Source organism: Palaemon carinicauda, chromosome 30 (genome assembly GCF_036898095.1).
Source record: "Palaemon carinicauda isolate YSFRI2023 chromosome 30, ASM3689809v2, whole genome shotgun sequence".
Lineage (NCBI taxonomy): Eukaryota > Metazoa > Arthropoda > Malacostraca > Decapoda > Palaemonidae > Palaemon > Palaemon carinicauda.
In genome coordinates, this window is record NC_090754.1 from 79,069,020 (window position 1) to 79,095,540 (window position 26,521).

Consider the following 26,521-nt stretch of genomic DNA (forward strand, 5'->3'; position numbering starts at 1 on the left):
GTCCAGGGAGATCTGAATGTAAAGGATGGTCAGAGTTGTGAAAAATCTTATGCAACATACATAATGAACTAATTGAACGACGGTGCCAGAGATTAATATCTAGATCAGGAATAAGAAATTTAATAGACCGTAAGTTTCTGTCCAACAAATTAAGATGAGAATCAGCAGCTGAAGACCAGACAGGAGAACAATACTCAAAACAAGGTAGAATGAAAGAATTAAAACACTTCTTCAGAATAGATTGATCACCGAAAATCTTGAAAGACTTTCTCAATAAGCCTATTTTTTGTGAAATTGAAGAAGACACAGACCTTATATGTTTCTCAAAAGTAAATTTACTGTCGAGAATCACACCTAAAATTTTGAAAGAGTCATACATATTTAAAGAAACATTTTCAATACTGAGATCCGGATGTTGAGGAACCACCGTCCTTGACCTACTTACAATCATACTTTGAGTTTTGTTAGGATTCAACTTCATACCCCATAATTTGCACCATGCACTAATTCTAGCTAAATCTCTATTAAGGGATTCACCAACCCTAGATCTATATTCAGGGGATGGAATTGATGCAAAGAGAGTAGCATCATCTGCATATGCAACAAGCTTGTTTTCTAGGCCAAACCACATGTCATGTGTATATAGTATGAAAAGTAATGGGCCAAGAACACTACCCTGTGGAACACCAGATATCACATTCCTATAATCACTATGGTGCCCATCAACAACAACTCTTTGAGATCTATTACTTAAAAAATCAATAATAATTCTAAGAAACGACCCACCCACTCCCAACTGTTTCAGTTTGAAAACAAGGGCCTCATGATTAACACGGTCAAAGGCAGCACTAAAATCAAGGCCAATCATACGAACTTCCCGACCACAATCAAGGGATTTCTGTACAGCATTGGAGATTGTAAGCAGGGCATCACATGCTCCAAGGCCTTTACGAAAACCAAATTGCAAACTAGGGAGTAGATGATTACCTTCAGCAAACCTATTAAGACGTTTTGCCAGAAGACGTTCAAAAACTTTAGATAATATGGGAGTTATGGAAATTGGGCGGTAATCAGTGGGACTTGAGCTACCACAAACACATTGACATAGAGGAGTAACATTACCAATTCTCCAACAAGTGCTAAAAACTCCTCTTCTTGCTAACTTGCGCAAAATAACAGATAACATTGGAGCTAAGAAATCTGCAATCTTTATAAAAAAACAAAGGAAAAATACCATTTGGGGCTACACCTACATAAGCATCGAGGTCCATCAACAGAGCTTAAATTTCACGAGATCGAAAAGCTAAACTAATTAGTTTAGCCTCAGGAAAACAGGAATGAGGAAGTTCAAGTTTTTCATTACTCTGTTCACTGTCAAAAACATCAGCCAAAAGGGTTGCCTTTTCCTTTGGACAGTGAGTGACTGAGTCATCTGGTTTAAGTAAGGGATTAACTGTTGCATATACACCAAAGAGTGCAGATTTAAGGGTAGACCACCATTTACGTTCCTCAGTTGTACCAGAAAGGGTTTCTTTTATGGTTGAATTGTATTCCTTTTCAGTTGAAGCATAAACTCACTGAGCAAAGGCTCTAGCTGAGTATAGTTACTCCATGTCTAATCTGATTTGTTACCCTTCCAAAGATGATAGGCCTCCTGCTTCTCTAAATAAGCACGTCTATAATCATAATTGGACTACGGTTTGTCCTTCACTCGGTACCTTAGCACAAAAGAAGGGATATGCCTATCAATTATGTTGACTAGTTACAACGCCAGGGGAGTCAGTGTATACAAGGTCCAAGCAATTACCAGACCTGTGAGTAGCTTCACTTATGATTTGCTCACAGCCTGATTCAGAGGCAAAGTCTAAAGCTCTTAAGCCATGGCAATCGGTAGGAGAGATAGAACTTAACCACTCCCTGTGGTGAGCATTAAAATTACCAACAAAGACAAAAGAAGCCTTTCTATCATCTCATATCTTACCCATAATGGTAAGAAGACAATCGAAGATAGAATCATCCATGTCTGGATTCCGGTAGATAGAACACAAATAAAAGTTGTTATGACTACCACAAACTTTTATCACCTGAATCTCATGACATCCACATCCATAGCAGGACTTATGAGAAGCAGGGTACTCAGTCCTAATATACACTGCCATTCCCCTGGCTCTAGGGATGGCATCATGTTTCAACAGGCTTCTTAAAATCAATTATAAGGAGCTCAGATGAGTGCCTCATATTAGAAACCAAAGTTTCTGAGCACAAAAGAATATCATACTGTCTGGACACAACTGTAAGGTCTTGAATATTTGTACGAAGACCACAAATATTGCAATACAGAAGACAACACTGATGAAATCTAGGATGTACTGGTCCCGGTTTTCACTCAATGTCTCCAGACAGCATAAAAATTAATAGCAACAAAAAAATAAATTCATACTTAAAATAAGATTAACAAGAATTATAACAAAAAAAATATGTACAGAATTATAAATAAAGTGATTGATCAAACCAATACATCACATCATCATAAACCAAAGCACTTCCCCCAATTTTGGGGGGTAGCCGACAACAACAAATGAAACAAAAAAAACAAGAGGAAGAGAAAAAAAATAAGATAGAATAGTGTGCCCCAATGTACCATCAAGGAAGAGAACTCTAACCAGAGACAGTGGAATACCATGGTACAGAGGCTAGGGCACTACCCAAGACTAGAGAACAATGGTTTAATTTGGGAGTGTCCTCCTAGAAGAGCTGCTTACCATAGCTAAAGAGTCTCTTCTACCCTTACCAAGAAGAAAGTACACTGAACAATTGCAGTACAGTAATTAACCCCTTGGGTGAAGAAGTGTTTAGTAATCTCATTGTTGTCAGGTGTATGAGGGAAGACGAGAATCTGTAAAGAATAGACCAGACTATTCGGTGTATTTGTAGGCAAAGAAAAATTAAGCCGTAACCAGAGAGACGGATCCAATGCATTACTGTCTGGCCAGTCAAAGGATCCAATAACTTTCTAGTGGTAGTATCTCAACAGGCAGCTGGTGCCCTGGCCAACCTACTACTGGCAGATTGACAATGATATGGAGCCAATTGCCTGCAGTCTCATATGCTGTCAGCCCTGAGTGACCAAAGATGATAAAGGACCGAATGGCCGTCGATACGGGAGATCATTCACAGCACTAGTGATCGGCACCTCACGGGACAGATCAGTCTGCCGTTTGTGATAATGTGGGGGCAGTTGAAAGGACCCACACTTGGTGTCCTGAGTGGTATGGGATCAGGTACTGGGTTGGAACCGTCTTCTTTAAAATAGAGAAGAGATCACTTGAAGTCTAACAGGAGTTCTAGCGATTGGCCTTCCTAGAATTCTTGAACTTCTCCTTTTGAGAAAAATTGTCAGAATTGGAAGGGTAAGCAGAAGAGCAGGATGAGGATAACTTCATACGACAGAGTATCCTTACTCTCAATCACCTATGAGTAGGTGTTTCATCCAGAAGAACTGATCACCTGCTACCAGTGCTTATAGTGGTCACTGTTACTCCAGTCTCACCTTACTGACAGACCCCAAAAGTACTGATCCATGAGAAATCTTCGTCAATTACACAATGATGGTACGACACATAACATGAACGATATCCTTATCAGCCGACCACATGATGGTGGAGATAGGTCTGAGGCATGACCTTCGCCTGCAACTGACAAAAGTATGGGTTGTCCCACCCGACCCTGAAGGTAGCAGTCAATGCATGAGCACTATATCAGCATAAAGAGGTATTATGAACAATACCTCCACCAACCTACCAGTGCTAGACATCTGTCTGAGGCAGGATCTTCCTCTTGCAATTGGTGAAGCAGTTACGGCTGTCAAACTAGACTAAGATCTTTAAAAAGAGGGCTATTCTGTGACAAGAAGGTGGTCAAGACTTCATCCCCCACTACCCATCATACTAACAATAACATTTAACTTATAAGGTTTCAGATATAAAACTGCGTAATAAAAAAGTTACCGGTACTTTATTCTAAAAGTATTCTATTATGCAGAAATATATTATAAATATCTAGACTAGCTCACTAGTGTTATAAAAACCAGCACTGAAAACAATGGAGACTAGGCAGTCAAGGGTTATGAGCTGGATGGATAAGTTAATCATTCTGGACTGGGAATATTTTGACTCAAAATCCCAAGCTTGGAACAAATCTCAACCATATTTAGAGGACTCTGTAACTTGTTAACAATTTAATGGCCATTATAGCACCACTGAAGACAACCCTATTTTAAAAGATGAAAGATTTGTATATGACCAGGAAAAATGCTACATGATGAACAACTTGGGGGTCTGGATGCTTTATTCTAATTTACAAAAATTATCATGGGAAATTAATTAATTTTCAAGCAAGTTGGACTGATATTTACTACCCATTCCTTCTCCCTTGATAGCTTGAATACTGTGAAGTATATACAGAAATCTATGATATATTAATCTTTTCATATTTTCTCATTTTATTTAAAAGTTTAAACTTTTATAAACCCTCCTAACATTCTCATAATCCTGTTATACACTTTTTAAGCTAAAACTTACTTTTAATGTAAACACATCATTACAAATCGTACACAAAAAAATTGAAATCTAAACTCCTTAACGCATGAGCTGTTCAGCCAGGCTGAGCCATTGACCAAACTATATGACCATTTCCTGAGGCCAAAAAGTACAACTGTATTTAAAATAAAACAGGGTTTTATTAATACTGATTTCTAACTTAACTGTGTCCAATAATAATAATTATTGTAATATTCACAAACTCCGTTCATACAGTATAGAAATGAAAACCCATCAAACACTGTATAAGTCTTTTCCACTGTTTACTGTGCTTTTGTAAGATGATAGAGATAGTCATCTATGCCTTCCAATTCAGTTGATTGGATCAGACTACCAAAATATTTTTTTTTTTTTTTTTTTGCTAAAAAGGATAATTATTACTTGAACAATTTTATTTTACCATACAAAAACTTGTAGTTTTTAGTAGAAATATTTTCTCCTTTTATTTACTGTTGACTTGAATGGCATAACAAAGTTTAGAGGTGTTTTTTCCCTGTTGCTCATGCATGATCATTTTATAGTCTTCACCATTACTGTGCTTGATTACAAAGCTTTGGAAATTATTCCTCATAGGAACAGATCTACCAAGTCAACGGATTACTGCAGACATAGTAAGAGTGTGGGTTCCCATGCATTGTAAAAGAATAGACTGTATCTCTATTCAAGTGAATCACCTATGGTCTCCTTTCACAATAAAAAACGTCGCACAATTCCATCACAATGTGTATTTTACCCGTTTGAAAAATAAGACATTAAATTACTATTTTCATGTCATGTGTTTGTTGAAATGAGTGAGGAAGCTCAAAGTAATGGATATGAATTGCCCAGCAGATGTTTTGAATAAGATTGCCCCACAAAATGTACACGATGCCTACTTTCATTATTACTACGGGGAGAATTTGAATGATGTCAACCATAAATATTCCCATTGAATATGTGGTTCCTATAATGTGATGCTTCATTAAAAAAAAAAAAAAAAAAAAAAAAAAAAAAAAAAAAAAAAAAAAAAAAAAAAAAAAAAAAAAATTTCTATACAAAACCAACCATAAAAAAAACATTTACCCCTCCCATCCTGGAACAACAGAAAAGGGATAATTTCTGACCTTTGGATGTCAAAAGTTTGTGAAACTGGTAATCCATTTTGCAGTCACAACACATAGGGCATCTCACAATGAAAGGGTTTATACTGAATATGATAAAACATTGGTTATATATAAAAAAAAATTCACAATTACAGATTATCATAAAATTTTCCTTATATTAACTATTGGAGTCTACTTCTAGTAAAACCACAATCTATGTCAGACCAGAAAGAATTCTTCAATATTAGCCCATTTCCAATTATGGATAAACACAGTTCAATGTTTCTATCACTGTAAGGTCATACTACAATAGTAATTAAATAACTATAATGTACTTACTTCGGATTTGTCAAAGTGAGATCCACCTAATACTTGTGCAGGTAAAACATTTACAACCAAGGGTTTTGTCGGATCATATTTTTCATTTCCATTCCTATCTGATTCAGGAATGGAGGAGCTGGACGAGCTACGGAGAGGTAACGATGGTAAATTAAACATGGGACTGGCAGCATGTAGCTCTCCCGTTCTATCAAGATCTGGATATCGTTCAGCATCTAACTTATCATTGCTATCCCTGCAAAGAAAAAATACACACCATATATTTATAGCTTTAAACGTTACTCATGAATGGCAAAGGCAAGGGACAAGACAATGCCTTTGAGACTTCCCATAAATATATGTATATGATTAGCACCCAAGCTCTCTCTATCAAGGGAGGGCCAGGCAATGGCTGCTGAAGACTCAGCTGGTAGACCTGTAGACTCTCTAAAACCTTTCATCCCTACCTCACAAGGATGGTGAGATTGCAATCACTACTAAAAACTATCGAATTTGAAAGGATCTCAAACGCCCAGCCAACAGACTGTCAGGCTATGACATTTTCAATAGGCTACCACATCCCTTAAAATCAAAATGAAGATCTTGTAATAAATAAAACTGCTTATATGAAGTGGATACATTACTGACCTCAAATTACCAAAACTATTTCTGAAACAAAAAAAACACATAGATATTCATTCATAGATAGTATGTCATCAATTGAAATGCAGTATAAGATTTTAAAAAAATAATTTGTATAAATCCTAGCTGTAAAATTGTCCATATTTTACCCATAAAGAAAAATCTAGAGAAAATGGTCTCTATTTTTTTACCTAATAATATAACAAATGATGACATTTTTCTAGGAAAGAATGGAGTTTTATCTGTCGCTACTACATTTCTCTTACTATTATTAACCAAAGGCCCCCAACTATTAGCAATATCTGGCTTTAACCCCAAGAACAGAAAAGATTCCAAACCACAAGATCATGCTCTACTAGGCCTCACTGGGAATGGTAAGAAGTGGAGTAGCAGCTTAACATTTTTGTTTCTACTAATAACTCTATCTTTTCTTTCATGAATTTTGTCACAACAACACTAGGTATATTTGGTCTCAATCTTTGTTGTACAGACGTCTTCATCTCGAACGAAATAGAAGATCAATCATCTACTGCACTACTTGATCTGACCTATGGTAGGGGAACATTTCTGGTATTTTCTTTAATACCATAAGAAATAGATGGGAGGTTCTAGTTTCATATTTGAAATGGAGTTCTCATCTAAAGCATTTATGTAAGGGTAAAAGCATTAGCTTGTGTTTGAAAGATTACAGTACAGTACTTAGGATGGTATTGAGCTTATCTAAACCTTGTAGCTCAGAATGTAGGGCTTCCTCCACCATTAGGAAGAATGAAGTGGAGGATCCAGGGAAACCTGAACGAACTTCAAAATAAGTCTTGGAGAGACTCACATCCAGAGACTGCATAGCAGTCAAGATAGTACAGTGCTAGCAAGAGAAACATGTTATTTTGATAATAAAATAAATTTTTGAATATACTTACCCGGTGATTATAATAGCTGCAACTCTGTTGCTCGACAGAAAACTCTAAGGTAAAATTCGCCAGCGATCGCTACACAGGTTGCGGGTGTGCCCAACAGCGCCATCTGTCGTCCAGATACCCAGTACTCAATGTAAACAAAGAACTCAATTTTCTCCTCGTCCCACTGCGTCTCTATTGGGGAGGAAGGGAGGGTCCTTTAATTTATAATCACCGGGTAAGTATATTCAAAAATTTATTTTATTATCAAAATAACATTTTTCAATATTTAACTTAGCCGGTGATTATAATAGCTGATTCACACCCAGGGGGATGGGTAGAGACCAGCAAAATATGTTTACATTATTATGAGCTAAGAATTTTTATTTCATTTTAGAAGTTATCAAAATAACAAAAACAAAATAAATAGGTACCTGGTAAGGAAGTCGACTTGAACAATTACTCTGCCTTTTTAAGTACGTCTTCCTTACGGAGCCTCGCGATCCTCTTAGGATGCTGATCGACCCCTAGGATCTGAAGTATCAAGGGTTGCAACCCATACAACAGGACCTCATCATAACCCCTAATCTAGGCGCTCTCAAGAAATGACTTTGACCACCCGCCAAATCAACCAGGATGCGAAAGGCTTCTTAGCCTTCCGGACAACCCAAAAAACAACAATAAAAACATTTCAAGAGAAAGATTAAAAGGGTATGGAATTAGGGAATTGTAGTGGTTGAGCCCTCACCCACTACTGCACTCGCTGCTACGAATGGTCCTAGTGTGTTGCAGTTCTTGTAAAGAGACTGGACATCTTTCAAGTAAAATGACGCGAACACTGACTTGCTTCTCCAATAGGTTGCGTCCATTATACTTTGCAGAGATATATTTTGCTTAAAGGCCACGGAAGTTATTACAGCTCTAACTTCGTGCGTCTTCACCTTAAGCAAAGTTCGGTCTTCCTCACTCAGATGTGAATGAGCTTCTCGTATTAACAATCTGATAAAGTCTGACCAAGCATTCTTTGACAAAGGCAAGGATGGTTTCTTAACTGAACACCATAAAGCTTCAGATTGGCCTTGTAAAGGTTTAGTACGCTTTAAATAGAACTTAAGAGCTCTAACAGGGCATAAGACTCTTTCTAGTTCATTGCCTACGATCTCCGATACGCTGGGGATATCGAAAGATTTAGGCCAAGGCCGAGAAGGCAGCTCGTGTTTGGCTAGAAAACCAAGTTGTAGCGAACAAGTGGCTTTTTCTGACGAAAATCCTATGTTCTTGCTGAAGGCATGAATCTCACTGACTCTTTTAGCCGGGGCTAAGCATACCACGAAAAGAGTCTTAAGAGTGAGATCTTTCAGGGAGGCTGATTGTAACGGCTCCAACCTGTCTGATATGAAGAATCTTAGTACCACGTCTAAATTCCATCCAGGGGTAGCCAAACGACGCTCCTTGGTGGTCTCAAAAGACTTAAGGAGGTCTTGCAGATCTTTATGTTTGGAAAGATCTAAGCCTCTATGCTGAAAGACCGATGCCAACATGCTTCTGTAGCCCTTGATAGTGGGAGCTGACAGGGATCGTCCTTTTCTCAGGTATAAGAGAAAAACAGCTATTTGAGCTACAGAGGTACTGGTCGAGGATACAGAAACTGACTTGCACCAGTCTCGGAAGACTTCCCGCTTCGATTGGTAGACTCTAATGGAAGAAGCTCTCCTTGCTCTAGCAATCGCACTGGCTGCTTCCTTCGAAAAGCCTCTAGCTCTCGAGAGTCTTTCGATAGTCTGAAGGCAGTCAGACGAAGAGCGTGGAGGCTTTGGAGTACCTTCTTTATGTGTGGCTGACGTAGAAGGTCTACCCTTAGAGGAAGACTACTGGGAACGTCTACTAACCATCGAAGTATCTCGGTGAACCATTCTCTCGCGGGCCAGAGGGAAGCAACTAACGTCAACCTTGTCCCTTCGTGAGAGGCGAACTTCTGCAGTACCTTGTTGACAATCTTGAACGGTGGGAATGCGTAGAGATCCAGATGTGACCAATCTAGGAGGAAAGCATCTATATGTATTGCTGCTGGGTCCGGGACTGGAGAGCAATAGATTGGAAGCCTCTTGGTCAGCGAGGTTGCAAAGAGATCTATGGATGGTTTACCCCAAGTGGCCCAAAGTCTCTTGCACACATCCTTGTGGAGGGTCCATTCGGTTGGAATTACTTGCCCTTTCCGACTGAGACAATCTGCTATGACGTTCAAGTCGCCTTGGATGAACCTCGTTACTAGGGAGATGTCTTGACCTTTTGACCAGATGAGCAGGTCCCTTGTGATCTCGTACAACGTCAGTGAGTGGGTACCTCCTTGTTTGGAGATGTACGCCAAGGCCGTGGTGATGTCAGAGTTAACTTCCACCACTTTGCCTCGGAGGAGAGACTTGAAGCTTTTCAAGGCCAGATGTACTGCCAACAGCTCCTTGCAGTTGATATGCATGCTCCTCTGACTCGAGTTCCACAGTCCTGAGCATTCCCGACCGTCTAGTGTCGCGCCCCAGCCCACGTTCGATGCGTCCGAGAAGATAACGTGGTTGGGAGTCTGAACAGCCAGGGGAAGACCCTCTCTTAGGTTGATATTGTCCTTCCACCAAGTCAGACAAGACTTTATCTTTTCGGAAACCGGGATCGAGACCGCTTCTAGCGTCTTGTCCTTTTTCCAGTGAAAAGCTAGATGGTATTGAAGAGGACGGAGGAGTAGTCTTCCTAGTGACACAAATTGTTCCACGGATGACAGCGTCCCTACCAGACTCATCCACAGCCTGACTGAGCAGCGTTCCTTCTTCAGCATCTTCTGGATGGATAGCAGGGCTTGATCTATTCTGGGGGCTGATCGTCTTGTTGTTCAGCAACGTCCTCATCAGAGGGTTACTCATCCGAAAACTGATGAGGAAACGGCAACGGAGTGGGCAACGTCTGGCTCGCTGAATCCGGTCGCACTGGTGGATGCGTGACGGAGCCGGACGCAATATCATGGAACTGCTGCACAGTCTGTGAACTGTCAACAACCATGGGTGCGCGAGGAAGCACAGCGTCAACCCGAGACTGTCTAGACCGTCTGGGTTGTGCAGTCAACACCCTACCGGGTTGCTGAGGTTGACGCACTGCGTCAAAACAAGTCATCTCTGCTGGTAGTTGAACGTCCTGAACGTCAACAACCACCTCCGAGCGTCGCTTAACGTCAACGTGCGGCTGGCAACCCACACTGGGTCGCATCGGTGGAGGAACCACCTCAACTGGCAGACGCGAGTAGGTTACCTCAGCGTCAACAGGGCGCACAACCGACCGGTTGGAAGGTTGTTGGCCAGAAGGTTCGGTAGCAACCTTCTCCGCATTAAAGTCCTCTATCAAGGACACAAGCTTGGACTGCATGTCTTGCAGCAAAGCCCATTTAGGGTCTACGGGAGCAGGTGTGGCAACAGACGGGGTTAGCGACTGAGGCGGTACCGTTTACCATCCCTGAAAGCCTTGTTATGCGTGACATAATTGTACAGCAAAACTTCAAAGGCTCGAAAACAGCTGTGAAGTTGACCTGTAAACAACTTGGAGCGTCTCCTGGCTAGGCGCCAGGGCGAGTCTACCAGAATTGAGAAGTCTATCTGGGCAGAGGCATGAACTCCCAAGCCGAGAACTTCTCTCGTGTCATATCAGACTCTCGCTCTATAAACCAGTTTAAAAGAAGGGAAAGCAAAGGCTGTATCCCCCAAACTACTCCTGGTGAAAAACCAGTCGCCTAGCCAACGTAAAGCTCTCTAGGAGAGCGAGAGAGCACTAGCTTAAAAACAACGGCTTCGAAGTAGCTAGGCCTAGTGTAAGCTCTGACGTTTAGGCGAACGAGGAGCAGCAGTTACAAAAAGATCCGGACAAAGATCCTTAAAAAAATCATCATGACTTAATTAAAGTCCATAGGAGGATAAGCAGCTTTAGGCTCCACTCCATCTGACAGAGTCCTCAAGGGAATATCAGTAGTAGGGAGAACAGCAACTTCCTCATCTACAGGAACCTTGTCCGATAAAAGCTGAGTCTCAAGCAAGGGAGAGACCTACCGTGGTGGCAATGCTTTACAAGCAGAGTCCACACTCACTGGTGCATTAGTAGCGGACCAGAACGCAACGTCATGTAACTGCTTGAGAGTCTGTGAACTGTCAACAACTGAACTGTCAACCACAACAGGTGCGTGAGGACGCACAGCGTCCACTCGAGACTGCTTTGACTGCCTAGACTGAGCAGTCAAAACAACTCTAGAATGCGGAGGTTGACGCACAGCGTCAAAAACAAGTCAACTCCGATTGTTAGTGAACGCCTTGAACGTCAACAGGAGCATCAGCAAGTGGCCTAACGTCCAAATGCGGCTGAAAAACCAAAAGAGACCGCATCGAGTGTGGTTCTAAACAACCTGACTGACGTGACTAAGCTACGCCAACGTCAACAGTAAGCACAAAGGAACGTTAGGTTGGCTGAAAGCCAGGATATCGATGAGATAAACGGCTAGACTCAACGGACTAATCGGCAGAATAGTCTTCCATAAGGGGGGCAAGCATATACTGCATGTCTTGCCATACAACCCATTAAGGATCAACGGAAATGGTTGTGGTAAGAGACGAGGGTAACGTCTGTGACCGCAACACTTTGTCTACAAAAAAAGACTCTCGGAGTCTGTGTTACGCTTTCGTTAGGCGGCGAGCAGTTATCCGATGACTGCATAGGGTCAGAGCTGTCCTAATGGTTGTAACCAGGATGCTGGACCTGTCCTGAAAGGACTGACTTTCGCTTAAGGGCTTCGAAACCTTGTGACAGGTTTCTTATGCGAAAAGCCTTCGGATGACGAGGAGAAACAACGTCTCTCTCGTCTTATGGTAGGGGAGATCTTGGTAAGATACACCCGATACCATAGAGGGAAAACGTCTGTTCGTTGGTCAAGGCCTCTCGAACCCGTAAGTCGTTTGACATTACTTCTCCCCTGGGCTTGGGAGCATGTAAGAGGTCCCGGACTAGGTGAACGACAGGCACGAACAGACGAACCCTCGGACGCAACACTGTAACACTTTGCGCATATCACTTTATCACTTTGATTTTCTGTTTTGCACTTATTTCACTGAAATCGAAACTTTTACTGATTTCTACCTGAAACACGCAATTCTACCCTTCATTAAAAGGTAGTAATTGCGAAATCAGTCGTATAATGCAAGCTCATTAATACTGTACCAGCAAAAAACAGAAAACATATTTTAAGATAAAAAAATCAGTGGCTGGGAAAGAGACTAAACACTAGTTCATATAACTACGTTTTCAATCTCTCACCGCACATAGCCTGGGGACGAGAATAAAAAACTAAAACGTTTTATCCTACCTCCCCGTACAGCGACTAGGGACGAGAGTAACTCGAGAACAACGTTACCCGCTTGAACGGAACGTTTTCTCTCCTCTCTCTCCCTCTGTCTCTATCTCTCTCTCTCTTTCTCTCTTGATTTCGCACCTAAGAGAAGAGCCCAATTATATTTCGTCAAAAAAACATGTTATTTGACTAAAGGAAAAAACTGAAAGGTTTTTCAATTAAAAAGTTCCTTTAAAATAGAATTTAAAACATTTAAGCTAAGAAAGAATGAACAAAACGTCAGAATCGATTTACTCTTACTGCAAAGTGAAACCGTGATACACTCTCTCTCTATCGTAACGATAGAGCGCATGTTGAACGTCCTGAACGTCAACAACTGCGTAGCATAAATAAACTAAACGTTAGTTCATCTTTGAAAACAGTATGAAGACTATCAAAGAAATTCTTTCATAAAATATTACATTTAAAAAGTTTTAAATCCTTAGCTCTTTAAAAGCTAATTACGATATAAAGGGCTCAACGTTGATTAACTTCGGTTTCCAAGTTAGGACCGCCTACTCTCAGGAAAGGTCTATATAAACAAAACATTAAAATTATTTTTATATGTTTATAATAAATGGAAAGTTAATCGAAGAGGCCTAATAAAGGCGGAGAGATATAAAATATATAGAGGAAAATCTATAACGTGATATAATTACTAAAAGCCTAAACATACTTCCGTCTAAGGGAAGGGTCGGCCATTTAAAAGTGAAAGAAAGTCCATACTCTCTTTGTCACCATAATTAATCTATCCAAAACGAGTTCAAGATTTAAGATGAAGATAAAACACCTGCACAGCGAAAGCTCAAAACTAGAATAGTGTACTTCACCAATTAGTTGTGAAAACAAATCCAGTTTAGCAACAGCGAATAAGCACGTCTTGTCGGGAGCACGACAGAGAGAAAATTGAGTTCTTTGTTTACATTGAGTACTGGGTATCTGGACGACAGATGGCGCTGTTGGGCACACCCGCAACCTGTGTAGCGATCGCTGGCGAATTTTACCTTAGAGTTTTCTGTCGAGCAACAGAGTTGCAGCTATTATAATCACCGGCTAAGTTAAATATTGAAAAACAAGAATACATGGGTAAGCGTGATGGGAGATGAGAATGAAAGAGATATTACAAGAGAGGAAGTGAGGAGAGCACTAGATGAAACGAGAGTAGGAAAAGCATCTGGTATGGATGGTGTGAGAGCTGAGATGTTGAAGGAAGGGGGTTTGACTGTACTTGAATGGTTGGTAAGATTGTTTAATATGTGTTTTGTGTTGTCAATGGTACCAGTAGATTGAGTTTGTGCATGTATTGTACCACTATATAAGGGTAAGGGAGATGTGCATGAGTGTTGTAATTCAAGGGGTATTAGTTTGCTGAGTGTAGTTGGAAAAGTGTATGGTAGAGTACTGATTAATAGGATTAAGGATAAAACAGAGAATGTAACCTTAAAAGTACAGGGTGGTTTCAGAAGAGGTAGGGGTTGTATGAATCAGATTTTTACAGTTAGGCAGATATGTGAGAAATATTTAGCAAAAGGTAAGGAGGTGTATGTTGCGTTTATGGATCTGGAGAAAGCGTATGATAGAGTTGATAGGGAAGCAATGTGGAATGTGATGAGGTTACAGTATATGGAGTTGGTTGAAGGTTGTTGCAAGCAGTGAAAGGTTTCTTCAAAAGTAGTAAAGCATCTGTTAGGATAGGAAATGAAGTGAGCGATTGGTTTCCGGTGAGAGTGGGGCTGAGACAAGGATGTGTGATGTCGCCGTGGTTGTTTAACTTGTATGTTGATGGAGTGGTGAGAGAGGTGAATGCTCGAGTGCTGGGACGAGGATTGAAACTGGTAGACGAGAATGACCATGAATGGGAGATAAATCAGTTGTTGTTTGTGGATGATACTGTACTGGTTGCAGACGCAGAAGAGAAGCTTGGCCGATTAGTGACAAAATTTGGAAGGGTGTGTGAAATAAGGAAGTTAAGAGTTAATGTGGGTAAGAGTAAGGTTATGAGATGTACGAGTAGGGAAGGTGGTGCGAGGTTGAATGTCATGTTGAATGGAGAGTTACTTGAGGAGGTGGATCAGTTTAAGTACTTGGGGTCTGTTGTTGCAGCAAATGATGGAGTGAAAGCAGATGTACGTCAGAGAGTGAATGAAGGATGCAAAGTGTTGGGGGCAGTTAAGGGAGTAGTAAACAACAGAGGGTTGAGCATGAATGTAAATAGAGTTCTGTATGAGAAAGTGATTGTACAAATGTGATGTATAGCTCGGAGTTGTGGGGAATGAAAGTGACGGAGACAGAAATTGAACGTGTTTGAGATGAAGTGTCTAAGGAGTAAGGCTGGTGTATCTCGAATAGATAGGGTTAGGAACGAAGTAGTGAGGGTGAGAACGGGTGTAAGAAATGAGTTAGCGGCTAGAGTGGATATGAATGTTTTGAGGTGGTTTGGCCATGTTAAGAGAATGGAAAATGGCTGTCTGCTAAAGAAGGTGATGAATGCAAGAGTTGATGGGAAAAGTACAAGATGAAGGCCAAGGTTTGGGTGGATGGATGGAGTGAAGGAAGCTCTGGGTGATAGGAGAATAGATGTGAGAGAGGCAAGAGAGCGTGCTAGAAATAGGAATGCATGGCCAGCGATTGTGACGCGGTTCTGGTAGGCCCTGCTGCTTCCTCCGGTGCCTTGGTTGACCACAAAGGTAGCAGCAGTAGTGGATTTAGCGCTATGAAGCTTCATCTGTGGTGGATAACGGGGGAGGGTGGGCTGTGGCACCCTAGCTGTACCAGCCGAACTTGGTTGAGTCCCTTGTCAGGCTGGGCGGAACATAGAGAGGAGAGGTCCCCTTTTTTGTTTCATTTGTTTGATGTCGGCTACCCCCCAAAATTGGGGGAAATGTCGTGGTATATGTATGTATGATATATATATATATATATATATATATATATATATATATATATATATATATATATATATATATATATATATATATATATATATATACTAAAAGAACACACTCAGTACTTCTGACCTACATTATAAGGTGTTTATCTAAGTATAAAATCATCAGCTATTTCCTGTCACATCTAAATAATCCCCGAGGGATGCCAATCAATAAATGTTTATTTAGTAATCAAATTCCATTTTGGCTCATTACAAACAAAGGTTTTAATATCTTGCCAAAGATAATTACTGTTATAAGTAAAATAAAATCAAACTTACCCTATTGGAGATCTGTGGTGCTCAAAAGCTCTTGGATCCAGACGTTTTACAACACTTGATAAACCATATTGTATAAGTAGTTCTATCAATATTTCAAAAGTTTCTGAATTACCTTTCTTGAGATAATCTAAAAGCTTCGACATTTTTATGGTTTTCCTTTCCTCAGATTCCTGAAAAGACATGTAATTACACTAGTGTACTTTTGGCCTTAATTTTTTTTAAATAAGACTACAAATTTAATCATAATGAATAAATTAATTCAAATAACTTGAATACTTATACTGTTGTCAGAAATTTGTAAAAGACAATGAAACTTAAATAACATAATTTATATGGAAACTTAAAAATAAATACCAACTGTTAAAATCAAGAGCCAAGTTTTGTTGGTCAAAAATTTCACTAAAAACTTCTCTGTAAGGGTTATTATCAGATGTTTTTTTATTAGATTACTGTACTCAAAAGACATCTGTGTATTGTACTCACCAAAAGCCCTTTTGCAAATTCAGGGGACAATACTTCCCGGGTCATCAACTCGTACACAATATTTGCAAAATATCCAGAGTTGGCCACTTCTTTACAAAGGTAATCACCCTCCCTCTGTAAGATTGACAGCTCCCCTTCCTCCATTGTGATATCAAATCTGCTCCTAAAATTGAAATGTACTATTAGATACAGTTTTTATATACTAACTTCCTCATAATTGCATACCTTTCTTCTAAACTTAAACTATATCATGAACTAGGCTAAGTAAAATTTCAATTAGTATTTCACCTTTTTCTTTGCAGTTTCATTTACTGTACCTCTAACCAAACTGAAAAATCTAATAAGATGTATACTATTAGCAGCATTCGTAAATGTTAATTAGATAAAATTTGGACAATTTCAGTTCAACAGTCGACTTAACATAACCATGATTCACTTTGATTGAAGGGGATGAAATATAAGCAAAACAATTAATTTTATGATAGAACAATGTTATATATAAAGGAGATTTTGAAACAAAAACATTTTTAAAAATATCTAATATTCTTTGGAAAAAATACAGCTTAGATTTTTTTCTAGATACTTCAAAATACTGCAAAGCAAATTATATTAATTATCTTAGCTAGATCATACGACCTTCAGAATTTTTTGTCTATATACTTCATAAAACTTGAATAAAAATTCTATTCATTATTTTAACAAGATCACAGGAGCTTTAAATGTCTGTAGACTTCACAGTACTGCAAAGCAAAATCTATTCATTACTTTGACAAAATCACAAGAGCTTTAGAGAAATTTTTGTTGATATACATTAATGTGCTTTACTTCATAGTACAGTACTGCAAAACAAATTCTATGTATTACTTAACCAGATCACAGGAAATTTAGAATTAGTTGTTTATATACTTGATAGTGCCCCAATGCAAATTCTATTCATTATTTTAGCCAAATCACAGAACATTATTATGATGCATGCATCCTACGGAATGCACAGTTTAATTTGCATTTAGGAAATCCTGACATTACACTAAGATTTCAAGTACTATACTGCAGCATTATGTTTATAGAGAAGGTGGTTTATCCTGAGGAGAATTACATGAGCAATTCTTAGGCCCCGTCCACACGAGCGAGCACTGCTTGGTAAGCTTTGCTCGGTGTGAGGTCAGGCTTTGCCTGGCAAGGGTTTTCCCTGACGGAAATTCGTCTTCCAATAAAGGGATAAAGCTGTCACACTAATGACATGCAGTCACTTTCGAATATATACATCTGCTTTTGCATAATATATATATATATATATATATATATATATATATATATATATATATATATATATATATATATATATATATATATATATATATATATATATATACATATACACTCACTATATATATATATATATATATATATATATATATATATATATATATATATATATATATATATATATATATATATATGCACTGCTTATAAATTATCAATACTCCTAATTAAGGTAAATCTTATTAACAAAGCTCTAAATGCTCTATTATTATGCATATATCTTAATAATAAATTATCTTTCTCAGTTTTATATTATTTATTGAACTCATTTCCTTAAAATATCTGTGCTGCTTACTATTTTGTTTACGTTTTTTCATGATATTGTTATAATTTCGTTGACGATGAATGTTTCAGGGTTATTTGTTGCTACGTGCTTTATCTACTTGTTGACTTTCTCAAACGTCTTCATACACAGATATGTCTGTGCCTCAATATAATTTAAGTATATAAATTACACCTTGCCCTTATCCTTTTACAAACAACTATATTCACTTCACGTAAACAGTATAGAATAGCAGAAAAATTACGTCACGGGACAGTGGAGTTCCTGTCAAACCTGCAGTACCCTAGACGGCCACGGCTCACTCACTGCCAGTCTTTCACTACCCAACCACCGTCGTTTGGACAAGAGCTTAAATGCGTTCAACAGGCTTAGCTCACAAAGAGGCAAAGTTTACCGAGCAAAGATCGCTCGTGTGGACGGGGCCTTAGTAAGTGATTTTGAATGGTAAAAACTGTTGAATGGTAAGAACTGTATTGAACATATTGCACATAAGTGGTGCAATAGGAAACTAAACTGAATGGCTCTGTGATGATTTTTTGTGGCAATAGACTGGATATATAATACGCTGTTACAGTAATTGAAGACAGGCAATGAGGAATCATGGATAATATATGCAAGTCAAATTGAAGCAGATGCAGATTTATACAGATACTACCTGTTTCTCCTTAAAAGGTACCTTTTTATCTTACAACCTGAGTAAGTTTTATCCAAAGAAAGATTATGTTGATCTTTTTGTTATTTGTACCATGAAAGTTAAATTTTGGTTTGTGTTTTACAGCTGTCTATTAATAAGATTACGTGAATTTTAATCAATGGAATTTTAATTAAATTTGGTGAAGACATTATTATCTAATTGATGAGCATCATAAAAAAATTTGAAACTTTTCACAATAGAAAGCATACAAAATGTTATTTTTATTAATAAAATAAATTTTTGAATATACTTACCCGGTGATCATATAGCTGCAACTCTGTTGCTCAACAGAAAAACCTACGGTCAAAATACGCCAGCGATCGCTATGCAGGTGGGGGTGTACATCAACAGCGCCATCTGTCGAGCAGGTACTTAGTACTCCAAGCAAACAAAGAACCAATTTTCTCCTCAGTCCACTGGGTCTCTATTGGGGAGGAAGGGAGGGTCCTTTAATATATGATCACCGGGTAAGTATATTCAAAAATTCATTTTATTAATAAAAATAACATTTTTCAATATTAAACTTAGCCAGTGATCATATAGCTGATTCACACCCAGGGGGGTGGGTAGAGACCAGCATTACATGTTTACATTATTATGAGCTAAGTATTTTGTATTTCATTTTAGCAGTTATTCAAAATAACAAATATAAAATAAATAAGTACCTGGTAAGGAAGTCGACTTGAACAATTACTCTGCCTTTTTAAGTACGTCTTCCTTACGGAGCCTCGCGATCCTCTTAGGATGCTGAGCGACCCCTAGGATCTGAAGTATCAAGGGTTGCAACCCATACAACAGGACCTCATCAAATCTCTAATCTAGGCGCTTCTCAAGAAATGACTTTGACCACCCGCCAAATCAAGTAGGATGCGAAAGGCTTCTTAGCCTTCCGGACAACCCAAAAACAATAATAAAACATTTCAAGAGAAAGATTAAAAAGGTTATGGAATTAGGGAATTGTAGTGGTTGAGCCCTCACCCACTACTGCACTCGTTGCTACGAATGGTCCCAGAGTGTAGCAGTTCTCGTAAAGAGACTGGACATTAAGATAAAAAGACGCGAACACTGATTTGCTTTTCCAATAGGTTGCGTCGATTATACTTTGCAGAGATCTATTTTGTTTAAAGGCCACGGAAGTTGCGACAGCTCTAACTTCGTGTGTCCTTACCTTCAGCAAAGCTTGGTCTTCCTCATTCAGATGGGAATGAGCTTCTCGTATTAACAGTCTGATAAAATAGGATAAAGCCTTCTTTGACATAGGCAAAGATGGATTCTTAACTGAACACCATAAAGCTTCAGACGGGCCTCGTAAAGGTTTTTAAATAGAACTTAAGAGCTCTTACAGGACATAAGACTCTTTCTAGTTCATTTCCAACCATACGATAAGTTTGGAATATCGAACGATATTGGTCAAGGCCGAGAAGGCAGCTCGTGTTTGGCTAGAAAACCAAGTTGTAGAACATGTAGCCGTTTCGGATGAGAATCCGATGTTCTTGCTGAAGGCATGAATCTCACTGACTCTTTTAGCTGTGGCTAAGCATATCAGGAAAAGAGTCTTAAAGGTGAGATCTTTCAGGGAGGCTGATTGTAGCGGTTCGAACCTGTCTGACATAAGGAATCTTAGTACCACGTCTAAATTCCAACCAGGTGTAACCAAACGACGCTCCTTCGTGGTCTCAAAAGACTTAAGGAGGTCCTGTAGATCTTTATTGTTGGAAAGATCTAAGCCTCTGTGACGGAAGACTGATGCCAACATGCTTCTGTAACCCTTGATAGTGGGAGCTGAAAGAGATCGTTCTTTCCTCAGATATAAGAGAAAGTCAGCTATTTGAGTTACAGAGGTACTGGTCGAGGAACGGATACTGACTTGCACCAGTTTCGGAAGATTTCCCACTTCGATTGGTAGACTCTAAGGGTGGATGTTCTCCTTGCTCTAGCAATCGCTCTGGTTGCCTCCTTCGAAAAGCCTCTAGCTCTCGAGAGTCTTTCGATAGTCTGAAGGCAGTCAGACGAAGAGCGTGGAGGCCTTGGTGTACCTTCTTTACGCGTGGCTGACGTAGAAGGTCCACCCTTAGGGGCAGTGTTCTGGGAACGTCTAATAGCCATCGAAGTACCTCTGTGAGCCATTCTCTCGCGGGCCAGAGGGAAGCAACTAGCGTCAACCTTGTCCCTTCGTGAGAGGCGAACTTCTGCAGTACCTTGTTGACAATCTTGAACGGAAGGAATGCATATAGATCTAGATGTGACCAATCTAGTAGAAAGGCATCTATATGAACTGCTGCTGGGTCCGGGATTGGTGAGCAAAATATTGGGAGCCTCTTGGTCATCGAGGTTGCGATGAGATCTATGGTTGGCTGGCCCCAGGTGGCCCAAAGTCTCTTGCATACATCCTTGTGGAGGGTCCATTCAGTTGGAATTATTTGTCCCTTCCGACTGAGACAATCTGCCATGACATTCAAGTTGCCTTGGATGAACCTCGTTACTAGTGATATGTCTAGACCTTTTGACCAGGTGAGGAGGTCCCTTGCGATCTCGTACAATGTCAGAGAGTAGGTCCCCCCTTGCTTGGAGATGTACGCCAAAGCCGTGGTGTTGTCCGAGTTCACCTCCACCACTTTGCCTTGAAGGAGAGACCTGAAGCTTTTCCAGGTCAGACGTACTGCCAGTAGCTCCTTGCAGTTGAAATGCATTGTCCTTTGACTCGAGTTCCATAATCCCGAGCATTCCCTACCGTCTAATGTCGCACCCCAGCCTACGTCCGATGCGTCCGAGAAGAGAACGTGGTTGGGAGTCTGAACAGTCAGGAGAAGACCCTCTCTAAGGTTGATATAGTCCTTTCACCAAGTCAGACAAGACTTTATCTTTTCGGAAACCGGGATCGAGACCGCTTCTAGCGTCTTGTCCTTTTTCCAGTGAAAAGCTAGATGGTATAGAAGAGGACGGAGGTGTAGTCTTCCTAGTGACACAAATTGATCCACGGATGACAGTGTCCCTACCAGACTCATCCACAGCCTGACTGGGCAGCGTTCCTTCTTCAGCATCTTCTGGATGGATAGCAGGGCTGGGGGTTGATCGTCTTGTTCAGCAACGTCCTCAACAGAGGGTTCCTCATCCGAAACTGATGAGGAAACGGCAACGGAGTGGGCAACGTCTGACTCGCTGAATCCGGTCGCACTGGTGGATGCGTGACGGAGCCGGACGCAATATCATGGCACTGCTGCACAGTCTGTGAACTGTCAACAACCATGGGTGCGCGAGGAAGTACAGCGTCAACCCAAAACTGTCTAGACTGTCTGGGTGTGCAGTCAACACCCTACCGGGTTGCTGAGGATGACGCACTGCGTCACAACAAGTCACCTCTGCTGGTTGTTGAACGTCTTCCTAGTGACACACTGAACGTCAACAACCACCTCCGAGTGTCGCTTAACGTCAACGTGCGACTGGCAACCCACACTGGGTCGCATCGGTGGAGGAACCACCTCAACTGGCAGACGCGAGTAGGTTACCTCAGCGTCAACAGGGCGCACAACCGACTGGTTGGAAGGTTGTTGGCCAGAAGGAGGAACCACCTCAACTGGCAGACGCGAGTAGGTTACCTCAGCGTCAACAGGGCGCACAACCAACCGGTTGGAAGGTTGTTGGCCAGAAGGTTCTTCTTCGCATTTAAGTCCTCCATCAAGGACACAAGCTTGGACTGCATGTCTTGCAGCAAAGCCCATTTAGGGTCTACGGGAGCAGGTGTGGCAACAGACGGGGTTAGCGACTGAGGCGGAACCATTTACCATCCCTGGAAGCCTTGTTATGTGTGACATAATAGTACAGCAAAACTTCAAAGGCTCGACAAAAGTTGAGAAGTTGACCTGTAAACAACTTGGAGCGTCTCCTGGCTAGGCGCCAGGGCGAGTCTACCAGAATTGAGAAGTCTATCTGGGCAGAGGCATGAACTCCCAAGCCGAGAACTTCTCTCGTGTCCTATCAGACTCTCGCTCTATAAGCCAGTTTAAAAGAAGGGAAATCAAAGGCTGAATCCCTAAAACTCCTCCTGGTGCAAAAACCAGTCGCCTAGCCAACGTAAAGCTCTCTAGGAGAGCGAGAGAGCACTAGCTTAAAAACAACGGCTTCGAAGTAGCTAGGCCTAGTGTAAGTTCTGACGTTTAGGCGAACGAGGAGCAGCAGTTACAAGATCCGGACGAAGATCTTCAAAAAATCATCATGATTTAATTAAAGTCCAAAGGAGGCTAAGCAGCTTAAGGCTCCTCTCCAAATGACAGAGTCCTCAAAGGAATATCAGTAGGAGGGAGAACAGCACTTTTTCATCTACAGGAACCTTGTCCGATAAAAGCTAGGTTATCTCAGTGAGTCTCTCACTGGTGCATTAGTAGCAGACCAGAAGGCAACGTCATGTAACTGCTTGACAGTCTGTGAACTGTCAACAACTGAACTGTCAACCACAACAGGTGCGTGAGGACATACAGCACTGGTGCATTAGTAGCAGACCAGAAGGCAACGTCATGTAACTGCTTGACAGTCTGTGAACTGTCAACAACTGAACTGTCAACCACAACAGGTGCGTGAGGACATACAGTGTTCACTCGAGACTGCTTTGACTGTCTATACTGAGCAGTCAAAACAACTCTAGGATGCGGAGGTTGACGCACCGCGTCAAAACAAAACAACTTAGACTGTTGTTGTACCTCGCGAACGTCAACGGAAGGTTCCGTGCGTTACTGAACGTCAACATGCGGCTGGCAGGGTACACTGGAACGCATGGGTGGCGGGACTCTCTCAGCTGGAGTGCGGCAGCAGGTTGCCTCAGCGTCCACAGGACGCACAACCGTGTTGGTTGTAGGCTAGAGGTTGGTGCAGTGTCAACCTTCTCCGCACGAAAGTCCCGCATCAATGACGTTAACTGAGACTGCATGGTCTGCAGCACAGACCACTTAGGGTCTACAGGAGCAGGTGCGGCAACAGACGGTGTGACTGCCTGATGCGTTACCGCTTTGCCTCTCTTAGGAGGTGAGCAGTCGTCGGAAGACTGCAGCGAGACCGAACTGACCCAGTGGCTACAACTGGGCCGTTGGACTTGCGCGGAAGGGACCGACTTGCGCTTAATAAGCTGCGAGACCTTGGTCCATGGTTTCTTACGAGAAACCTCTTCCGCAGACGAGAAATAAATGGGCTCTCTCGTCTTTGTGTGGGTGGGGCGATCTTGGGTAGATACGCCCGAAACCACGGAGGGAAACGTCTGTTCGTTGATCAAGGCCTGACGAACCCATAAGTCGTTCGACATTACTTCTCCCCTGGGCTTGGGAGCTTGCAAGAGGTCCCGGACTAGGTGAACGACAGGCACGAACAGACGAACCCTCGGACGCAACACTGTAACACTTTGCGCATATCACTTTATCACTTTGATTTTCTGTTTTGCACTTATTTCACTGAAATCGAAACTTTTACTGATTTCTACCTGAAACACGCAATTCTACCCTCATTAAAAGGTAGTAATTGCTTAATACTAGCAAAAAACAGAAAACATATATAAAGATAAAAAATTCAGTGGCTGGGAAAGAGACTAAACACTAGTTAAAATAAACTACGTTTACAATCTCTCACCGCACATAGCCTGGGGACAAGAATAAAACCCTAGAAACGTTTTACCTTCTTCCCCGTACAGCGACTAGGGAGGAGAGTAACACGAGAACAACGTTACCCGCTTGAACGGAACGTTTTCTCTCCTCTCTCTCCCTCCGTCTCTATCTCTCTCTCTCTTTCTCTCTTGATTTCGCACCTAAGAGAAGAGGCCAACTATATTTCGTCAAAAAAAACATGTTATTTGACTAAAGGAAAAAACTGAAAGATTTTTCAATTAAAAAGTTCCTTTAAAATAGAATTTAAAACATTTAAGCTAAGAAAGAATGAACAAAACGTCAGAATCGATTTACTCTTACTGCAAAGTGAAACCGTGATACACTCTCTCTCTATCGTAACGATAGAGCGCATGTTGAACGTCCTGAACGTCAACAACTGCGTAGTCTAAAAAACTAAACGTTAGTTCATCTTTGAAAACAGTACGAAGACTATCAAAGAAATTCTTTCATAAAACATTAAATTTAAAAAATTTTAAATTCTTTAAATACGATATAACGGGCTCAACGTTGATTAACTTCGGTTCCAAGTTAGGACCGCCTACTATCAGGAAAGGTCGCATATAAACAAAACATAAAAATTTATTTTTATATGTTTATAAGTGGAAAGTTAATCGAAGAGGCCTAATAATGGCGGAGAGATATAAAATATATAGATCTATAACGTGTTAATCAAAATTACTAAAAACCTAAACACACTTCCGTCTAAGGGAAGGGTCGGCCATTTAAAAGTGAAAGAGAGTCCATACTCTCTTTGTCACCCTAATTAAATCTATCCAAAACGAGTTCAAGTTTTGAGATGAGATAAAACACCTGCATAGCGAAAGCTCAAAACTAGAATAGTGTACTTCACCAAATAGTTGTGAAAACAAATCCAGTTAGTAACAGCGTATTAGTAGGTCTTGCCGGTAGCCCGACAGAGAGAAAATTGGTTCTTTGTTTGCTTGGAGTACTAAGTACCTGCTCGACAGATAGCGCTGTTGATGTACACCCCCACCTGCATAGCGATCGCTGGCGTATTTTGACCGTAGGTTTTTCTGTCGAGCAACAGAGTTGCAGCTATATGATCACCGGCTAAGTTTAATATTGAAAAATTTTCAATGGTCTTCACTTGAAGGTTTAAAGGCCACTTATGAATGGCAGAGGCAAGGGACAGTGACATTGCCCTATCAAGCAGGACAATGACCTAAAGACTGACCATATATACATATGATCAGCACCCATGCCTCTCTCCATCCAAGTTAGGACCAAGAAGGACCAGGCAATGGCAGTTGATGACTGAGCAGATAGACCTATAGGCTTCCCCAAAACCCCTATCCTTAGCTCAAGAGGATGGCGAGGTTGCAGCAACCAAAGAAGCTATCAAGTGCGAGCAGGACTTGAACCCCAGTCTGGCGTTCACAGGTCAGGGACGATACCACATCGGCCACCACTTAGCCAAGAATGATTTGTCAGTTGAATGTTTCAAACAAATTTCATGAAAATCTTTCCATCTACAGTTCAGTAATCTCAAGACATTTTGTTGGACACTACACACAAAAAGTAAAGAAAATATGTCCTCCTGGATGTTGGCATTAGTGGTGCTAATGATCCCAAATTCAATAACTGGTTTATGCTCTTATCAGTATAGATTTTATGATTTTTATCATCCCATTAAGTAGCTAACAAATTACTAAATTAAATCACTATTGGTTTTATCTTATATTGAGCTAATGTCCTACATTATTTGTGTAACCAATATTAATCAATAACATTGGATTTTATAAACAAAATCAATGCTAATCATCTCAAGTATCATGCATTTATTGGTATACAGTAATTAGATTTATGCACTTATGAGTAAAATCAGCATCAGTTACCCATCTCTCTAATGGTGTCATCTTGTCTAATATTACAAAAGGAAGGCAAATAGCCAAGCTAAAAATAAAAAAAAACCTTTATA

At 40.5% G+C, this 26,521-nt stretch overlaps 1 protein-coding gene across 5 annotated transcripts in view; it reads right to left on the minus strand.

Annotated features, from left to right (window-relative positions):
* The window catches only part of LOC137623317 (uncharacterized), a 209,531-nt gene that overhangs the window by 52,836 nt on the left and 130,174 nt on the right, over positions 1–26,521 (minus strand). For all 5 annotated transcript variants that reach the window (XM_068354117.1, XM_068354119.1, XM_068354120.1 and 2 more), the window contains exons 2-4: positions 16,638–16,800; positions 16,155–16,324; positions 6,020–6,254 (exon numbers count right to left, since the gene is read on the minus strand). In XM_068354117.1, the coding sequence (XP_068210218.1) occupies positions 6,020–6,254; positions 16,155–16,324; positions 16,638–16,781 (549 nt within the window). In that variant the 5' untranslated portion in view covers positions 16,782–16,800. The remainder of the gene's footprint in view (positions 1–6,019; positions 6,255–16,154; positions 16,325–16,637; positions 16,801–26,521) is intronic.